Source organism: Conger conger, chromosome 13 (genome assembly GCF_963514075.1).
Source record: "Conger conger chromosome 13, fConCon1.1, whole genome shotgun sequence".
Classification (NCBI taxonomy): domain Eukaryota; kingdom Metazoa; phylum Chordata; class Actinopteri; order Anguilliformes; family Congridae; genus Conger; species Conger conger.
Genome location: NC_083772.1, coordinates 17,819,452 through 17,839,017, shown reverse-complemented (window position 1 = coordinate 17,839,017; position 19,566 = coordinate 17,819,452). Strand labels below are relative to the sequence as shown.

General features: G+C 48.9%; 1 protein-coding gene across 2 annotated transcripts; it reads right to left on the bottom strand.

The window, feature by feature from the left end:
* Positions 1 to 797: 797 nt before the first annotated feature.
* bicra (BRD4 interacting chromatin remodeling complex associated protein) lies at positions 798 to 19,527 on the bottom strand. Of its 2 annotated transcripts, XM_061217963.1 has the most exons (17): positions 19,463 to 19,527; positions 19,087 to 19,201; positions 16,116 to 16,178; positions 15,821 to 15,866; positions 15,378 to 15,423; positions 14,352 to 14,417; positions 11,686 to 13,818; positions 11,062 to 11,238; positions 8,444 to 9,007; positions 7,206 to 7,395; positions 6,857 to 6,954; positions 6,614 to 6,727; positions 6,395 to 6,444; positions 6,075 to 6,223; positions 4,568 to 4,662; positions 4,321 to 4,423; positions 798 to 4,123 (listed from the first exon to the last, which is right to left on the bottom strand). In XM_061217963.1, exons 2-17 carry the CDS (start codon positions 19,145 to 19,147, stop codon positions 2,526 to 2,528), a joined length of 5,553 nt encoding a protein of 1,850 aa, XP_061073947.1. In that variant the 5' UTR covers positions 19,148 to 19,201; positions 19,463 to 19,527; the 3' UTR covers positions 798 to 2,525. The 2 variants fall into 2 exon arrangements, with proteins under 2 accessions (XP_061073947.1, XP_061073948.1); XM_061217964.1 differs by lacking the exon at positions 14,352 to 14,417 and having other exon boundaries at positions 19,463 to 19,526.
* Between the last annotated feature and the right edge of the window lie 39 nt (positions 19,528 to 19,566).

The following is a 19,566-nucleotide window of genomic DNA, read 5'->3' as shown; positions in this document are numbered from 1 at the left end:
GAAGACCATGCACATTTCTTTCATAAAAGAAGCAAGTTTTAATTTACAGTTATACTAAATGTACAGTTCTTTTTTAAAAAAAAGAAAGTGTCATTATACACAATAAATACAGTACAAAATTAATCTGTAGTACTATATTTCAAATTCTCTTTCCTTTTGTAAATGTTTTGTTCTGTTCTTCTCAGTTCATTTGCTTTCATGTGTGTGAAGAGTTTGAAGGGCATACTGTAAAGTGAGAGAGCGTGAGATAGAGAGGGAGAAAGAGAGAATAAAAGCACTCGAGCCTGGCTGGTCACTGTCTCGCTCTCTGCACTACGAGTCTGGTCGCACAGCAGAAATGCCTTATGGACGTGATCTGTGAAGGTCTTAGGTCTACTAGTTTTGTGCTTGGCACCTTCAGTGTGGTCAGCTTGTACATATGATGTGCTATATATATATATATATATATATATATATATATATATATATATATATATATATATATATACACACACTCACTGAGCATGTTATTAGATATTAGACATTTTTTTTTAACTTATTGGTTTTCTGGTGCTGTCGCCTATCCACTTAAAGGTTTGACGAGTTCTCCGTTGACCTCTCTCATCAACAAGGCATTTCCATCTGCAGAACTGGCGTTCACGGGGTGTTTTCTGTTTTTCGCACTATTCTGAGTAAACTCTAGAGACTGTTGTGTGTGAAAATTCCAGATCTCCAGCAGTGAATACGTAGGTGTACAAGTGTTCCTAATAAGACGCTCAGTAAACGTGTGTGTATATATATATATATATATATATATATATATATATATATATATATATATATATATATATATACAGTATATATGAATCATACATCGTATTCGGAGCACATCATCTCAGCTAGGACTGTGTGAGTGCAGTTGTTTTTAATGCAAGCGAGGCAATAAAAAAAAATAAAAAAAAACAATAAAATAACTTAAAAAATGAAAGCAATGGTCACAATTTTTTTTTTTTTACATTTTAAAAACTTGACAGTTTCAAATTCACTGTTAGGTCTGGTCCTGCTTGCCGAGTGCCGTGCCTCTATTGCCTCTGGTCCACAGACCATTTGAAGTGCAACAGGCGACCCTTCCTGTAATTAGACCAACCCAAACTCAACCTCAGACGTTGTGTCAGCAGAGTAAAACCACAGCAGGACAGTTGGGACTGTATGAGCACACTCAGCAGCGCACTCTAGAGCAGGTCTAGAACAACAGGAGGGCCTCCGCAGAGTTTCGCTTAAAGAAAGAGGAAGCCGGGGAGACGCATTCACACACTCACCGTGACAGAACCAGACACACACTCAGACACAAACACACACACACACACACACACACACACACACACTCTCTGACAGAATCAGAATCAGAATCACAAAGCATCAACATGAACATGCTCTTTATATCATCTGTATTATACTGGGGGATTTTATAGGCTAGAGCACGAGACCGAACACGGTTTTCTCCAGCCAGATCCCAACACTGCCACTTAGTGACAGTTAACTTAATGACAACAAAACAAACACACACACACACACACACACACACACACACACACACACACACACACACACACACACAAGAAAAAGACATGCAACACTGTGCAGGCGAGTGAGTGATGAAGCAAACGGAACAGAAATGAAAAAGTGAGGAATGACAGACAGGCAGTGATCAGGTGACAGCGGGACCTTGGGGAAACTGACTATGCTGACTCCCCATTTCAGCCAGAGGAAGTTTCACTCTCATTTCCCATTTCACTGAAGGTGCACATCAACAATTCTGGACAGTTCTGGGTGGCACAAACCCCATTAGTAATGGGGAATGAGGTACCATGAATCCAAAGATGGGTAGAGTAACATGTCATCAGCCAATTGGAACCGAATCAGACATACTGATCTGCCACGAAGAAAAAGCCAATTTGATTGGTTCAAGTAATTCGATGATTGACAGCTCTCTGATGCTCCACCCATTTTGAGGTCTATGGGACCACACCCTCCCATCACTGGCATCCTTAACTAGTCAGGATACCGACAAACATTTTTGCCATTTAGTGTTTAAAAACATGAAATGCTCCAAATGAAGGTACATGTAGTGATAGATTTTCTCAGTCTGAAGAGATCATAGCTATCTCTCCTAGAGCAGTTGGTTACTTTGATGGATTCATAGAGGTTCGAAGGCAACAAAAAAAGTGCTGCAAGACACAGTGACATCAGAAAAATCGATGGCAATACTGATATTTGGTCAAAGGTGCAAAATTATTCACTCTTACTGGCCTGGTTGATATCTCGCGAGGCTGTTTTGATACCAAGAAAGATTGAAGGAAATCTTAATTCTGACCCTCACCTCCCACCCCAAACACTCTAAAGTACACCAAGAGGGTAAAATCTGTAAACCAAAAAAATAAAAAATAAAGTGTCTTCTCTTGTTCAGAACAATTGAAATTGACAAACACACTGAAAATGCAGGTGGACTCTGTTCAGTGCCCTCCACACACAGTGCTGAGGGGCTGTTATCTGCTGTAAGTCCGGGAGACAAAGCTACCGTTGTGCCCCCGCCCCCCTGCGCCCCCTAGCTGTGAGCGCTGGGAGAGCGAGGAGGAGGATGAGGAGGACGAGGAGGCGGGGAGTCTGTGTGAGGAGGTGGAGGGGGCGCCCGGGCGGTGGGCCGAGGGCTGCTGGGACGGATGTGGCCCCGGGGTCCGGCCCTCCCTGCCGCCCCGCGATGGCGCCCCCTGCTGGAGGTTGAGAATGCTGTCGATGGCGCTCTGTAGGTGTTCGCTGAGCGAGTGGTCTGGCGGGGGGCTGCCGCTGGAGAAGCTGGCGTTGTCCATGTCCGGGGAGTCCGACTTGCGCCGTTTGGTGGGGAGGGAGGGGTCCCAGGGGCGGGGCGATGCACCGGGAGAGGCGGGACCGTCCCTCCTGGAAGACCGTTCCCCCCCGCGCGTCTCCCTGCTCTTACCGCTACTCCGCTTGGACCGAGGCCCGCCCCCGTCCCCGGCCACGCCCCCGTGCCCCTCCCCCGGCTCGGCGTGCTGTCTGTGGTGTCGCCGGTGCGTGTTTTTCATCATCCCGCGGTACAACACCTCCTCCACCTCTGCCAGGTCCTTCATCAGTCCCGGGGAGGAGCCGCCCTCCCGCTGGGCATCGCCAGCCCCGCCTCCCCCCGGATCCGGGCCCGCCCCCGGCCCGTGATCCGTGCGCGCCTGGCTTCGCCCCTTCCCGCCGCCCCGCTTCTCCAGCTTGACGCTGGCGATCACCGTCCGCTCGCGAGGGGGGGAGGCGGGGTCTCGGCCCTTGGGCGGGCTGACGTTCTCCCGGTACGTTTTGCGGAGTGGCAGCCGGCAGGTCGGGATGGGGGGTGGGCGCGATGGGTTTCGAGTGGGGGTGTGGCGATGGTGCTCCAGGGTGCCGTTGACCTGAGCTGACGAAGAGGCGGACGATGACGACAAGGGCGATGACGTGGCCGAAGCGGTGGGGACTGGCGGCGGCGTGGTTGCTATGGCGATGGGGGGCGTGGCGGAGGAGGAGGAAGCGGGTACGGGATGCGCGGAGTCGAGGGGAGGAGTCCTGATGACGAGGGTAGCCGGGGGGACAGCAGCCGCAGGCTGCTGCTGGTCCTGCTGCGGCGTGGCGGTGGACGGTTGAACCGGGTTCTGTCGAGGTATCTGGGTATGGACCGGGTCGAGCGCCGTGTTGTGGACCACCTTCGTCAGGCCAGCCTCCTGCTTGATCTTCAGCTTGAGCCCGATTCGCCGTCGCGCCTCGTAGGTCTTCATCGGCGGCTTGCTGCTGCGCTGGGGGAGGGCGTCATCGTCTGAAGGGGCCGAGCGGTTGGAGGATGAACTCTGCCTGGCAGGCTCCGTGGCCAGGGCTGCCCCGCCTGGGGTGATGCTGGTGGACCAGGACACCGATGCCCCTCCCCCAGCCTGCTTTATCACCAGCTTGGTGGGGGTGAAATGGGGTGTGGCCAATGCAGGGGAGGGGCCCACAGTGGCTCCTCCTCCCACAGCTAAACTCTGGGCTTTTGCAGTACCAGGCTCCACAGGCAGGGGGTGCTGTAGATTTACAGCAACACTTTCCAGGGAGCAGGAATTGGCCACATACTCTTCTGAGAGAGAGAGAGAGAGAGAGAGAGAGAGAGAGAGAGAGAGAGAGAGAGAGAGAGAGAGAGAGAGCACTGACTTCAGAGAGCATTTGTGCATGCATGTGTGTACGTGTGTGTGTCTATGTGCATAATGTGTATTTACTGGTATACAGAGGAAGGTGAGAGGTGTGGATGTGTCAGTCAGTCAGACCCATGTGTACCTGGTCTCTCTTTAGCCAGAACCCTGTCCTGGTTCAAAGCCAGCTTCTCCTCCTGAATGAACATTCTGTCAATCATCACCATCTCTGCTGAGGGTCCCAGCCTCTGCATAAAACAGGAAAACATGAGAGGAAGACAGGTATGCTTGCGCTCTCTCTCTCTCTCTCTTTCACTCTCACTCTCACTCTCACTCTCTCACACACACACACACACACACACACACACACACACACACACACAGGTAGTTACCTTGGATTCCTCAAACAGCAGCAGGCGATACTTATCCAGCATGGCCTGAGTTCGCTTCAGTAACTGATTTGAGACGCTCTGGAACTCCTCATCAACTGGAACAGAGATAATAAGATTAGAAACCACACAGACAAAGACAAACACAAACACACAGAGAACATCTATGAGTCCTCTATGGAGGACAGTACCACTTTCGCATAAGGATAAGGATAAGGACTGTAACTATCTGTAAGAGATGGACGGTACAACAATGATATATAAGATAAGGACAGTACCTCTATGGCCTTTATTATAAGGTTGGCATGTCTATAGCCTGTAGGATAACAGTGGTACCTCTATGGCCTGTAGGATAACAGTGGTACCTCTATGGCCTGTAGGATAACAATGGTACCTCTATGGCCTGTAGGATAACAGTGGTACCTCTATGGCCTGTAGGATAACAATGGTACCTCTATGGCCTGTAGGATAACAATGGTACCTCTATGGCCTGTAGGATAAGGCTGGTACCTCTATGGCCTGTAGGATAAGGCTGGTACCTCTATGGCCTGTAGGATAAGGCTGGTACCTCTACGGCCTGTAGGATAAGGCTGGTACCTCTATGGCCTGTAGGATAACAATGGTACCTCTATGGCCTGTAGGATAACAATGGTACCTCTATGGCCTGTAGGATAAGGCTGGTACCTCTATGGCCTGTAGGATAAGGCTGGTACCTCTATGGCCTGTAGGATAAGGCTGGTACCACTATGGCCTGTAGGATAAGGCTGGTACCTCTATGGCCTGTTGGATAAGGCTGGTACCTCTATGGCCTGTGGGATAAGGTTGGTACCTCTATGGCTTGTAGGATAAGGTTGGTATGTCTATAGCCTGTAGGATAAGGTTGGTACCTCTATGGCCAGCAGGACGTCTGACCTCTATGGTCCGTAGATAGGGTTGGTACCTCTATAGCCTGTAGGATAAGGTTGGTACCTCTATAGTCTGTAGGATAAGGTTGTTACCTCCATAACCTGTAGGATAAGGCTGGTACCTCTATGGCCTGTAGGATAAGGCTGGTACCACTATGGCCTGTAGGATAAGGCTGGTACCTCTATGGCCTGTTGGATAAGGCTGGTACCTCTATGGCCTGTGGGATAAGGTTGGTACCTCTATGGCTTGTAGGATAAGGTTGGTATGTCTATAGCCTGTAGGATAAGGTTGGTACCTCTATGGCCAGCAGGACGTCTGACCTCTATGGTCCGTAGATAGGGTTGGTACCTCTATAGCCTGTAGGATAAGGTTGGTACCTCTATAGTCTGTAGGATAAGGTTGTTACCTCCATAACCTGTAGGATAAGGTTGGTATCTCTATAGCCTTAAAGATAAGAATGGTGCCTTGATACCAGATGAAGCAGGTACCTCTATGCCTAGTAAAATAAGGTTGGTACCTCTATGGCCTGTAAGATACGGCCAGTACCTCGGTAGCCTGTAAGATAAAAATGGTACCTCTGTGGCCTTTGGGTTAAGGTCAGTACCTCTATGGAAGTCCTGGGGTGTGGACAGGGTGCCCTGGTACAGGTGGTAGGGGAGCAGCCGCTGTACGCCATCCTCAAAGGAGCGGAAGGGCGTGCTGTAGTCTGGCCGCAAGACTGAGCCCTGCTGCTTCCTCAGCTGCTCCAGCGTCCTGTAGATGGACAGACAGACAGACGGCATCATGGAGGATGGACAGCATGAATGGTTTAGAATGGTACACAAGATGACAAAAATATATGAAACAAGGCTACATTATCTTGTCTCTTAAAGACACACTCAGACACACACACACACACACACACACAAACTTGTGAGTACTTACTTTGCTTCTTTGCTGTGCTCCATGGGGAAAGGCATCTTCAAAGCTGTAGTCTTCATGAGGAAAGAAGGTGCAGTGTCAGACACATTATCAACAGCACAGAGCCCAGAGACGCATCACACTGACTTAATTTATCACTCATTCCTATCTGTAATGGTCCCCGAACACCATACATGCACTGAGAGAGAGAGAGTGTGTGTGTGTGTTTGTGCACAAGCTCACCTGTGTTTGAAAGGCAGAAACAGGCTGGGGCGTGGTCAGCTGAGTGAGTCCGGAGCCCAGCACCTTGATCTGCAGAGCCGCAGTACCCACGGTCACACTGCCGACCGAATTCACCTAGGGAGACGAGCGGGGCAGGGAGGGGGGCATGAGGCGAGAGGGAGGGAGATTGCATCGTGTTTCCACCTTGAGACACCGCTGGAAATCCCCCAGGTGTGAGAGTGTGTACACAAGTGTGTTTCTCACCTGTACAGGTTGTGCAAGGGCATTAGGAGTGACTCCCTGTTTGGCTGTAGCCACGACTGGTCCCGAGGCCCCTGAAAACAATTTAACCTCACTGGATCCTGTAGATAGAAAACATCAAGAACACAAAATATACAATGAAGAGTGGAGACCATTTACCAAATCAGGGCTCCTCATTCACCTCCAGTCTGCAGGGACCTCACGCTTGTTCCAGAGAACTGCAGTGTTTTTGACAGCATTTCGGACTTAAAGTGCTAAATTCAAGTCTTTCGACTTGCTGAGGAGTCCACACGCCTCGTTTTGAAGACCTAAACTTGTTTCTGATTGTAAAAGGTGCGAGAAAGAGCCTAACCTGTAGATGGCGTCTTCACCAGCACGGATGTCTGTTGCAGCAGGGAGGCCAGCTGAGCAGGGGTGGTGGCGCAGGTTGATGATGCAATAGGCTGGGTGGTGGGCGGGTCCTGTGGAGCACTGAACTGATTGGATGAGGCCGGTTGCGCTGCAGTCTGCTGTTTGGCCTGGAGGATGATGTTCTGCTGGACCTACGGGAGGGAAGGTGGGGCAACAAGTGAAGATTCTGACAAATCCAGAGCAGTGTACACGCCTCCCCCCGCATGTTCTGCACAGACACAGTGATGTTTGTCATTGTATCGAGAGCATAAGAGTATGCGATAACACAAACGGGCAACTCCGCTCATCCTGGCTCATCATTCAGCCTCGAGCATCCATTAGCACGGCAAGCCTGGACTTGAACACAAACACACCGAGGGTGTCTGCCCCTTACACAGCCTGACAACCCGTTACACACACTGGCAACCAACTCAGTGTGGAACAGCTTGCTAGGTCATGCATAATAAACAGAGTCCCTCAGGGAAGTAGACAGCTGCAAGGTGATCATTGATATTAGTCTATAAGTGATCGTAGGCAGCTGAAATTCCACTGCAGCATGATTGTAGTATAGAGCAGATAGGTGGCTGTAGAAGGATATCTCTTTCAGTCCCCAGAGCGCCTTGTTGCACTCGAGCATAACTACCGTAAAATCCAAAGAGTGCTATACGGCACCCGACCTTATACCGTTTCACCAAATCTGCGAACCTATTGTTTTGAGCCCCTTTTAAAACCCAACTAAATTTCCTCAATGTTCTCAAGCAAAGTCAAACCCCTGGGGATTAGTGTGGAACCGCTTCATATTCGGCTTGGAATTGAAAGGGTTAACACTGGAGTCAAACATGTAATTGTTATGAATTCAATTACTTTCATGTGCTCAATTGATCTTGCCTGGTGCAATTGAGCCAACCAAGAGGACCAGAAGGTGGGGAATGCTCCTCTTGGGAGGTAATCTTCTGGCAGTCAGTGGGAGGTTCGATCTCTGGCCTTCTGGGCAAAAATGTCAAAGTGTCCTAGAGCAAGACACCTGAGCCCAAATTGCCAAGCTTGGACGGCTGCCTTTTGCCATTGGTATGTGTGTGAGTGGGTGAATGAGAGGCATTAACTGCAAAGGGTTTTGTGTAGCTATAGTTGCTGAAAAAAGCCCTATATAAATGCAGTCCATTTACCATATTAGTGATTGTGGTGGAGGATGTGTGGTACCTGGTGGAGTTTCTCCAGCAGCTGTTTTTGCTGTGCAGATGGCTGCTCGATGGCAGACAGCGTCTGCAGCTTAGCTCCCACCATCTGCAGGGTCTGCTGCTGCTCCAGCGTCAAGCTATGCACCACAGTGCCCCCCGAGGGAGCAAACTGGAACTGCACCGGCAGCGCCGCGGGGGGCTTGGGTGAGTGGGCGGGGCCGACGGAGACCACACCCACATCCTGTTGGAAAGGGGCGGGCTGAGAGGGTGGGCGTGGCTGCGGCGGGATCTGGGTCTGGATCTGAGGTTGCTGCGTTTGCGGGGCCTGGAGAGGGGGCACGGGCTGTGGGGAACCCCCGATTTGGTTGTGGATGATGAAGAGGGGTGGCAGGGAGGAGGGGGTGCAGGACCGGGATGGGGCCGGGGCCGGGGGCTGGGACTGGGTCTGGGGCTGGGGGGAATGGACGGGCTGACCCAGAATGAGGGAGGAGGCCTGGGAGGGCTGAGGGCTGTCTGCCGCAGGGACCAGCTGAGAGGGGGATGCACTCTGGATCTTCAGCTGCTGCTGGTGGCCTGTAGAGGGGATCTGGGGGGCACAGAAGGGCAGCTGTGGATGATACACATTTGACACCCGATATAGGAATCCTCAGCACTGTCATTATCAGAAAGCTGGACCATCCCGTATTCTACAGAACTTCAGAAACTGTCATTTCATTATGGAATCAACTACAGCAGAGGCTGTAACCAATTCCACCAATACACACTGTTACTAGAGAGGATAATCAAATCCTTATTCATATCATCATATATCAGCAGTAAATATTCAGCAATAAAAACAAGGGGGATTATCATTTGACTTCACAGCCTAATCGCACACATCCATATTGGTTTAGGAAAGTGGGTACGCAGGATACTGCAGCAAGCTCTGGAAAATAGGAAAACAGCACACAGCAGGAATAACATGAAGCCACAATGAGGACACCACAATTGCAGATGAATGGCTAAGCACTGGTCTAAAGGTCCTCGTCAGAAAACAAGCATATATAAAAGACGCAAATAAAGAAATTATACTCAACAGACCAACAGCAGATCAAAGCAGCTTGCTTCCCTGCCAAATTTATATGGTTTTATGAAACTGTCTGACATTTCTGTGTTATAGTAAAGCTATAACAACCTACTTCATATTAACTACATTTTATGAGCACTGAACGTAGGATACAGAGAAGCCATTATTTTCTCTTCCACACACAAACATTTTAAGAGCAAAGCCGGTGTTGTATAACAGTCCTCTTCTTAAAGAGCCTTGGCTGCTTTTCACTCAAGTTTGCAGGTCCTTTGAGGTGTAAGCATGTGCGCTGACGCCTCTTTCGGTGATTACCAGGGAAACCACCTAACCAGAGCAGGGGATCAGGATCCAAAAGCTGAGGGAGGTGATCGTGGAGGCAATCTAGAAAGATGATACTGTGATCTAGACGTGATCTGGATTGGATCTTGTGATCAGTGAGGGTGATATTATTATCTAAAGGGGGATCTTGTGATCTAGATGTGATCCTGTGATTTAGAGGTGATGTTCTTAACCCAGGGTGATCTTGTGATCGACAGGTAGGAGGCAATATTGTGATCTCCAGCTGAACTTGTGGGGAAGGTGATTCATTGATCAAACCAAGTAATGATTTGATCTAGAAAGGTGACCCTTATGCCCTAAGGAGATGATACTATGACCTAGGGAGGCAATTTCGTGATCAAAGAAGCAATCTTGAAACCAAAGTAAGTGATCTTGTGATTTGTGGAAGTGATCTTGTGATGCAAGTACATGATCTTATGATGGAAGAAGGTGATCTTCTTGGAAGGTGACATGAAAGGTTGGTGGGGGCGTGTTCACGAGGAGGAAACCAGGTGGGAACTGATATGTTACAGCCTTGGGGGGGTTGGATGGGTAAGAAACGGGGTGCAGCAGAACAAAGACAGAAGAGGAAAGGGTGCGGGGTTGAGGTGGCCCTCTAGAGTATGTACCGGGGGTTAAATAAAGGGGTCTACAGATGGGGGTGGGGGTCAGAAAATGAGATGCAAAGACATGCAGAAAGATGTGTCTAGAGACAGATGTGTGGAAAGTTGTCTTCAATGTGGACCATGACATGCCTGCCTACAAACGGTACAAAAACCACCCCAGAAATGCCAGCATAAACAATAGAAAAACGTGTGTGGGTTTACGTGTCCTGTGGGTTCAAACCAATGCGAGCTGCATGCACTGCACAAACTGAGGTTGTGGTGTTTTGATCGTACTTCACCAACAAGAAGGTAACCAGCGCAATAACATCGAAAAGCCAAAACAACTCAGCAGAGCATTAGTGTTAGCATTAGCAGCACAACCAACATGCTGTTAAACAGCAGATATCAGGATGATATCTCCAACTGCGTGTCACTGAGCGCGTGTGTAACTGCGGCTAATTTAAGCATTTTATTAGGACAGGAAAGAAGTACAAGGGATATAGATATAGGTAGAAGAAAGATGAATACAGAAGGGACAATCGCCAGAGAAAAATGAAGATAGTTAAATAGTTCTACCGAGAGACAGTGCTAGGATTATCAGCAACCACAGCAGCAACAAGGGGCAGGGCTGGGGTGAGGGGGCATGTCTACCTGATGAACCACTGCTGCCTTGTGGGTGTGGTCATGAAAGTGGGTGGGACTCTGGACTGGCCCCGTCTCAGCTGATAGGCTGTTAAGGTCTGAATGGGCGTGGCCACTGCTGACGATGACAGACGCAGGGACACACCCTGAAGGGCTGGGCTCGCTCTCTGATTGGCGCTTCTGGTCCTAATGTGGGCGAGGGCATGGCTTTAACATGGGAGCAGTGGTCAACGCAAACTCAGGACCCCAATTCATTCATATGTATTGCAGAGTAGGATCGGTATGTGCTGATTTAGGATCGGATTTGCCTTTCAGTTCACAATGCAAAAGTTTAGCGGTTAAGAACACAAAGAAAATGGTCTACTTTTTTACCTTTATTCAAGCAGGTAAGTTTCTCAACTGAAAACTCTATCTCTTTTGCAGTGATGACCTGGGGAATCAAAATGAGTAAGGAACACCAGGGGATCTTTAATAACAACAATGACTAAGGGCCCTACTTTTGACATGAAAGACGGCACCACCTACGGCACAGTGTCCCCATCTGTCCACTGGGGCACTGGGTTGGTTCAGTGGCTTTCCAGGCTACGTCAAATTTAACATTGGGCAAACGGACAAAACTGAGGTGACACTGACCTGCTGCAGGAACATCTGCAGGGATTCCTGGCTGAGGAACATTCCGGAGCCCTGCGGAGCCAGGAAGAGCTTCCCGGGACTGTGCTGGGCCACTGGTGGCGCCAAAGAGCCAGAGACGGGGGGCACGGAGGAGGACGAGGAGGAGGAGGAAGACAAGGACGGAGAGGACGAAGAGGGGACCGAGATGGAGATGGACGAAGACGGGGTGGTCTGCACGGTCAGGATCGAGGGTGGTGGGGGCTGCAGCGACGGAGGGGGCGGGGCTTGTGCAAGGTGAGCAGGCTGCTGGTCCACGGCTCCGCCCACCACTGAGACGCTGTCCATGGGCTGGCACTGGGCCATCGCTGGTCCCCCTCCGAGGGGGACGAGGCCAGCCTGCTGCTGCGAAGGAGGAGGAGGTGGAGGTGGAGGAAGAGGGGGCTGCAAACTGACCGCTGGCCCCAGGCCTTCCACCTGTCCCAGCATGGCCAGGGAGTTCTGAATGGGCATGCCCTGGATGACGGCCTGGGGGTGGGCCGCCACCGAGTGTGTCTGCGCCTGTGTCTGGGCCAGCGACACGGGCACCTGGAACAGGGTCGGGTGTCCCATCTGCCCCGGCTGCAGCTGGATGTGCCCCGACAGGATGTGGGCGGTGCCAGAGGGGCCCTGCGACGTCAGCACCTGCCCCAGGTTGAGGTTCTGGTTGGGGGCCAGGATCTGGTTTGCGATGATCTGGCCCCCGGGGCCCTGGCTGGTGATGATGTGGCCCCCAGGGTGCTGGGCAAGGATCTGGCCGCCCCCCGGCAGTTGGGGTAGCAGGAACTGGTTGAGCAGGTGGACGCTGAGGGGCTTCCCCAGCGCATGGGGGCCCTGCTGTTTGAACAGCGCCTGGGGGAACTGAGCCGTCTGGGGCCCGGCCTGGGTGCTCAGTACCACGTTACCACCGGGCTTCCCCGTCAGAAAGGCCACACTCTGGGCAGTGGACACCGGGACCTGCCCTTGCTGAGGCACCCCCGCACCCTTGCTGGCGTCGCCCTGTAGAGAGTTTGCGGTGGGGAGCTGCTGCGTTGGAAGCTGCTGTTGTTGTTGTGGCTGTGGCTGCATGTGCTGCGGTTTGTAAAGTTTGGTCTGAACAGCGCCGCCGTGTGGCGGTTTGGGCTGAATGGGCATGGGCGTCCGCTGGATGACCACGTTCTGCATGATCTGGCCGGGGGGCAGAGCTTGCTGGGGGGTCCCGACTCCAAGGGAGGTGCCGCCAAACCCCACCAACCCGGCAGAGGTGGAGATGGCTCCCCCCGCGGTGCTAGCCACCGCGCTGCTAACACTAACGGCAACGCCGCCAACACTGACGCTGGCCCCGTTCAGAGCCGGGGACCCCAGAGCAGGCTTGCCACCCTGGATCAGCAGTCCCCCCCCGGGCCCCAGCACGGCCCCGCCCAGACCCGTCTGAGCAGCTGCACCCCCAGTGTCCGGGCTGGCCTGGTGCAACTGGTACCCACCCATGGTTTTGGTCAGGATGGGCTGTCCCGATGGGTTGATGGCCATCACCGTGGGCTGGCCCATGACCTGAATGGGCCCGATGCCCAGGTGGCCGGACTGGCTCCCATTGGGCAGGGCCTGGAGGCTGGATAAGGGCTGCAGAGTGACATTCCCCAGGCCCACAGGTTGCATGAAGGGCTGGACGGTCATGGCTTTGTTCATGACCTGTGGCTGCAGCTGGAGACCCGGGTGGGCCAGGACCGAGCCCAGCATGTCTGGAGCAGCACTAGGGGGTGTGGGCGTGGAGGTGGGGGTCGGACTGTGGAAGATCTGACCGCCTAGATGAACCCCGACCGCGTTAGGGCCTCCGGGCCCCGGCAGGCTGGGGTCGGGCAGGGCTTGGACCACCTGCGTCAGGCCGGGCAGGCAGAAGGAGCCCAGGTCCAGCTCTGCCTCGGCCTCCTGCAGACTCTGCTCTGTGATGTTGGCCTCGGCCAGGCTCTGCTGCAGGATGTCGCAGGGCTCGTGGTTGGCCCCGTCCACACCCTCCCTGGCCGCAGACCCGAGGATGTCATCATCCTCCAGGAAGTCCAGGTCCACACTGCTGCTGCTGGGGAGGCCCGACCGGTCGCTGACCGACAGCTGATTGGACGGCTGGACCTGGGGTACGTGGACCTGGGGAAAAGGGAGCAGGACGCAGGAAGAGGAAGTGTGGGTGGGTGGATGGGGGGAGGACAGAAGCAGGAGACAGAGAAATAAAAAATGAAAAAGCAGTAGCGCAAGGCCTGCTCACTGAACAGCCAAACAGCCAAGCTGGAGAAACACTGAGAATTAGAACACAAGCAAAATGTACTGCATTCACTCAAACCATGATGGGCAAAACTGGAAACCCGGCAAAATGCACCACTGGAGTTCTGAAAGAGAATCGGGCGAGAGAACAGCAGAGCGAGATGGCCTTAATGGGTCAGTGGAAAGAGAAGAGGGAGGAAGGAAGGAAGGAAGGAAGGAGCAAAGAGAGGGAAGAGAGGACACCAGCAGGCACAAGGAAAGGCGGTCTTGGATGAAGTCAGAGTGGGTGCCCAGTGGACCATGCTCCTGGGGCTGGACACGCAAGATTCCCAGGGTACGAAACAGGGGCATGCTACAAACGGAGACAAAGATAGGAGAATTTTGGGGGAAGCGGGGATGGGGGTGGGGGGGTTACTCACCCCAGCACCGGAGAAGAAGGAGCTGGTGGGGTCAGCCGAGCCATCCAAAAGGTCATCGGTGTCCAGCTATAGACCGACATGTGAAGGGTAGGACAGAGAAGGACCAAGGGACAGACAGATGGCCAGACGGACAGAAGGGGACACGGAGAGGGTAGCGACAGGCTCACAGGGATAGCCATGGATCCGGAGACAAGGGCGAAAGCAAGCGAGCAGACCGAACACCGGACAAAAAGAGGAATCAAGTGAAGACAGGAGGAAAGGAAGGAGGAAAGATGGAGCGACAAGGGTGAAAAAGGACAGGAGACAGGAGGTTAGTACTCTGTCATTGTTTACATATCTAAAAGAAAATCGGGGCAGAAAACAAATCAGATGATGTATTTTTACAGAAGACCTGCAAACCACAGAAAGATGGGAAGAGAGAGAGAGAGAAAACCTAGGGAAGAATGGAGAAGGTACCAGGGGCCTGCATCAGAAAGCAGGATTACTGAGTTAGCTGGATAACCACACTGAGCAAAACCCAGAACCCTCCCAAATGTGGAACATGGACTGACAGAAAATGTGCTGTTCCAGGTTTTACTGCATGTAGTCATCCAGCTAACGCAGTAATCCTACTTCATGGTACACACCCCAGGTCACTTTGAGTATGTCACTATGAGCACTTGAGCAAGGTAAGGGTTTGTCTATGACATGGACATATGCATTTGAAAGAGAGACTGCTCCAATATATAGAAGTTTTTTTTTTATACCAATATGCCAAATCCAAAATAAACGGTATATTGAAGCATAAAGAGTTGAGTTCTCTTTCTTTCAAATTGTCTGATTGCAGTCAGCCTGAAGTCTTTTTGCATTGTAAATGACTGCTGAATCCACATAGAAGAGCAGCCATGTTTTTTATTTTATTTTTAAACCTTGTCCAACTGGAGCACGAGCTGACCCTCACACTGTCAAGGAGAGCTCTGCTGTGGAAGGAGAAAAACAATATCTCCATCCCTTAAGCCCGCCCGTGCGATCCCAGCCAACACTTACATGCGTTTCTGATCCATGGAGAAAGTCGTTGAGTGCCTGAGGGTCGCTGTGGGAGAGAACGATCTCATTGAGAATGACATTCACACTCAGGCATTTAGCAGGCTTTACTTATTTATTTATTAGTTTGCAAGGCCAGTTCTCTTGCTGTTATACTACATGACTGCAATGACAAACGCTAGAGTGAAAATTTATAATTTTACAGGTATAATTGTCCATTGGACCAAATTTCCCTGTCATAATTAATGCACTCTTCTTCAGATGTCTACAAATGTGGTTCCTCAGGTATAGAGTGATCAGTCTGAAAGCGAAACTATGTGGAAAATCTTATCTGTGGCATCCAGACAAGACTGCAGTAAGAAGGCTTCTTCTGATGACAGATAAACTGATGTCTGATGAGAGTCAAGCTGTGAGAGGAACTGTGATAAAGATGGCTAAAAACTCACCAAATTACATCTAGCAAGCACCTGCCGTCTTCATCATCCATGTCAACTGCAAAGTAATGGCACTGGTTAACTGTTTGTGGAGAACGTTTTTGGTAATGTTTTCTGAAAATTCTAAATCAGTGTTTTCAATTACCAGCAGCAAGTGTTATATCAGCATTGAAATGTTCTTCATGAGAATGTTCGATTAAGACGCACACAAGATCACATACACACAAGCAGTTTGCTTAAAAACTATTTTTGGAGATCAGCTTTAAAGCAAGAAAGATAAAATAAGGATACTCAGCTCTGGTCTAACCTGTTTGTTTTAAGCAAACTTCTCCTTGCTGGCTCATGTGAGGAAGGCATATTCTCCGCAAAACTGAAATGAGCAGATATAACGCACACTTAATCAATTCATCATGCTTCTTAACATCAATAACAATAAGCCCACCCAGCCAAAAACCTGAAATAACACAGTCATGTAATGTGCAGGGAGTCTGATTTTAGCTATACAGACTCAAAAAAACATTTTAAAACAGCACCCTGACTAAAGGCATTAGAATACAATCACATGAAACAGACTCTTCTTTAATTTTTTATTTTTATTTATTCATTCATTTTTTTGTTGGGTGTGATGGTGGATTTGGGGTCAGACAGTATTGCTACAAAGGGACAGGCCAGCTTTAATGGTGAACAGAAGAAGAGTGGAGAAACACAGGCAGTTACATCTCACTTTAAGTGAAAGCAGCACTATTGACACACTATTTAAGGAAGGACACAGAATAATTACAGCATTATGATCAATAATTGGCCAAGACATTCCATGATCCTGGGAGATATGTTTGACACATTTAGATCACCATTTGCACAGAGACTACACAACCAAACACAGTGAACAGATATAACAGGAGGAACTCATTGGGGATCTGAACCCAACATACTAATCTCCTGGGTACAATTGCTTTAGAAAGCCGCAATTCCACAACTCATTTAACAACGATCGCTTTCACTAGTGGATGCACAACTGCACAGATGTTTGCAACACAAGGCAATTGATAACCATTCTATTACAATGACAGACACAAAACCTTAAACATAGCAAAGTAACAAGTGAACAGTGTACTGTAAATTCGATTCAATATTCAATTTTACACACACACAAAAAAAAGAAAAGAAAAAAAAGTAATGTTTGTTTTCACTGGCACTTTGGAGGAAGAATCTCTAGGAATGGACATTTACCATTAAATTTGAACGTTACATTTTCCATACATCTACTGCACTAATCTGTCTACATAATGCATACATCATTTATAACTATAAACTCGCAGAAATAGAAGTACAACTGAGAAACATTTGTTCTTTAAGGAACAACATTCCCCAAATGTACTCCAAAATACTAAAGGTACACACAGGGTACCACCCCAGTGACAAGCATTTGTATATTTTGGCACTTTAAAAAAAAAACAAAAAAAAAAAAAACCTTACAGCTTTTCTGTGTAAAACATTAGAAAGTTGCCAGTGCCTATTTTTTCTTTTTCTTTTTCTGGAGGAGGAATTTATTTTTGGCACCGACAGCCGTCCATGAAGGTCATTTCTATCATCGCTTTGAGCTCGGTTTAATAATAGGTTTATTAATAGCACCACTAATAACAAACCTTGTCACATGAAACTGAATATGAACAGAAACAGTATAGCACGTTCCATAGGACAATACTTTCAGCACCGACTTTAAAACATAGTCGTGTGATGGAACATGAGTTCCCTGCTTTTCCTCCCAAATGCAACGACGTATAAATACAATTTACGCGTCTTGGTTTCCCAAACGAGACTGTGCATGCCATACCGAATGAAACACTGCGCACATTGACAGAATTCCTGCAAGCAGTTAACACAAATGTAATTCGAGCACAAGACAACTCCAGTTACAGGTTTGAGCACAGATTTGCATGAAGTAAACGGGACAGACACATTGCAGGCTATAGATGATATCACAGGTTTAGAAATTATTCCAGCCGCAGGTCATGAACAAAATGACATTTGATTAGCAGACTATTGGCTGAAGAAATATGGGTGATTGGGTTGTTTACTAGGATTTACTCAATTACTAAATATATTCTCCATTCCCATTTGGCATCACTGGACAAAAGCAAATCCTTCTGGCCCGTTCAAGGAACTGAACATCCCATTTAATTGACTGTAAGCAAACCAAACCTTTTCGTGTATTAACCATGCGGATTATGCAAATTAATAGAAAAGCAACTCCAATTGCAAAAGAATGGCGTGTAAACCCCCGAAATAATGAGCATGAGGGTCAAACTGATTTTTGGAAACTCCAACTGAAATGCAACTGTCAAACATATAGTACGGTTATTTTGACCACCAGGTACCACTCGAAATATTTCCCAAATTCCACTAGTAATACATCGTAAACCACGACTTCCGCGTTGGAACGTCTCCGCCAATTTATCACTTTGAAATGTTCGCCAACATATTATTTCAGCGCAGAAGGCTAGTCGACTCAAGGTTCTGGAGGCAGTTGAAATAGGCGGGGACGAAAGTAACCCATCTTTGCCTGAACTACACTGCACGACAATCCAGTGACAGAGAAAACTTATTTGCTGCCTCCTGATAAACTATTGCTTCTCAGCGCATCAAAAAGAGACAATGGAGATAAACCAACGGGAAAGGGAGGCGAAAGATGAGCGCGCGCTTGTGCGATCCATCTACCAGCATATCCACTACTTTATTTTCAGATAGCCGTGTTTTTTCCCCCATAGAAAACTGTAATACCAAGAGTGCTTGTTTTCGTCACCTGTCTTGACCTCACAACAGGCAATAGCTAAACGAATGGGCACCCTGCTACCTAGCTGTACAGTTAGCTTTGGATAGCTAGCTATATAAATATATAAAAACAGACTTGAGCGCAGGAGACCAACGCTTGGCATGTAGAATTATAATGCAATAGCCGGTATTTGACAGCAATATCTGCCATTGTATTATCGGAGCTGAAGCTGCAGGAATTGCAACTATATGTCCAGGCTTCTCTCAAAAAGCAATTGCGTAGCTATATCCAAGCTAAATATGAGTTAATGTTGGAATACTCTTGGACCGGGGGGTATGCTTGGGAATTCGTTGTAAAATGAACACATTAGCCTGACCGTGCTGGATATTGTCGTTTTAAATGAGGTAGACGAGGAGTTTGCGTTCCGCTTGCAGTGTGCAAATGTTGCGTCTTTACTAGAGTTATACAGATTTATAGAGAAATTGCTACATTGTAACAAACTCACCCGAGACGATAGAGGTGCAGGCAGCGCGGGGTCTCCAGGACATCCCCGCACGGGCTCCCATACAGGACCCGACAGAGCAACGCTCGGGCAGGGAAGAGGGGCCCACTACATTCGCCTGTTAAATAAAAACAAGTTTATTGGGTGCAAAGTTATGTTTTCTCACTTGAAGATATGCTTGGTATTGGCTTCATGTGCTGTTTTTATGTGCTGTTTAATATCCTGTCTTTGCCCATTGCAGTATTAAAAATGACAAAATACAATGTCACTATAAATAAATAGAGCTATTATAATTTTGTCATGTAGCAAAATCATTGTTGAACTACAAGCTGATGTCAAGCAATAAAATGAAAATTGTTAAATATTTAGATTGTCAAACCTTTTTTTGATGAAATATTAAACATACTAAATATTAAGCATTGACCTAGACGTTACTAAAATGATGCAATATCTGACTGTTGACATCTTGAAAGACATATCCTG

Coding starts and splice junctions, on each gene's coding strand:
- bicra (XM_061217963.1), bottom strand. CDS start 19,147: ATGGGAGCCCGTGCGGGGATGTCCTGGAGACCCCGCGCTGCCTGCACC. Junction 13,819..14,351: donor CCTTCTTCTCCGGTGCTGGG/GTGAGTAACCCC, acceptor CCTTTTCCCCAG/GTCCACGTACCCCAGGTCCA. Junction 6,728..6,856: donor CCCTTGCACAACCTGTACAG/GTGAGAAACACA, acceptor TCGTCTCCCTAG/GTGAATTCGGTCGGCAGTGT.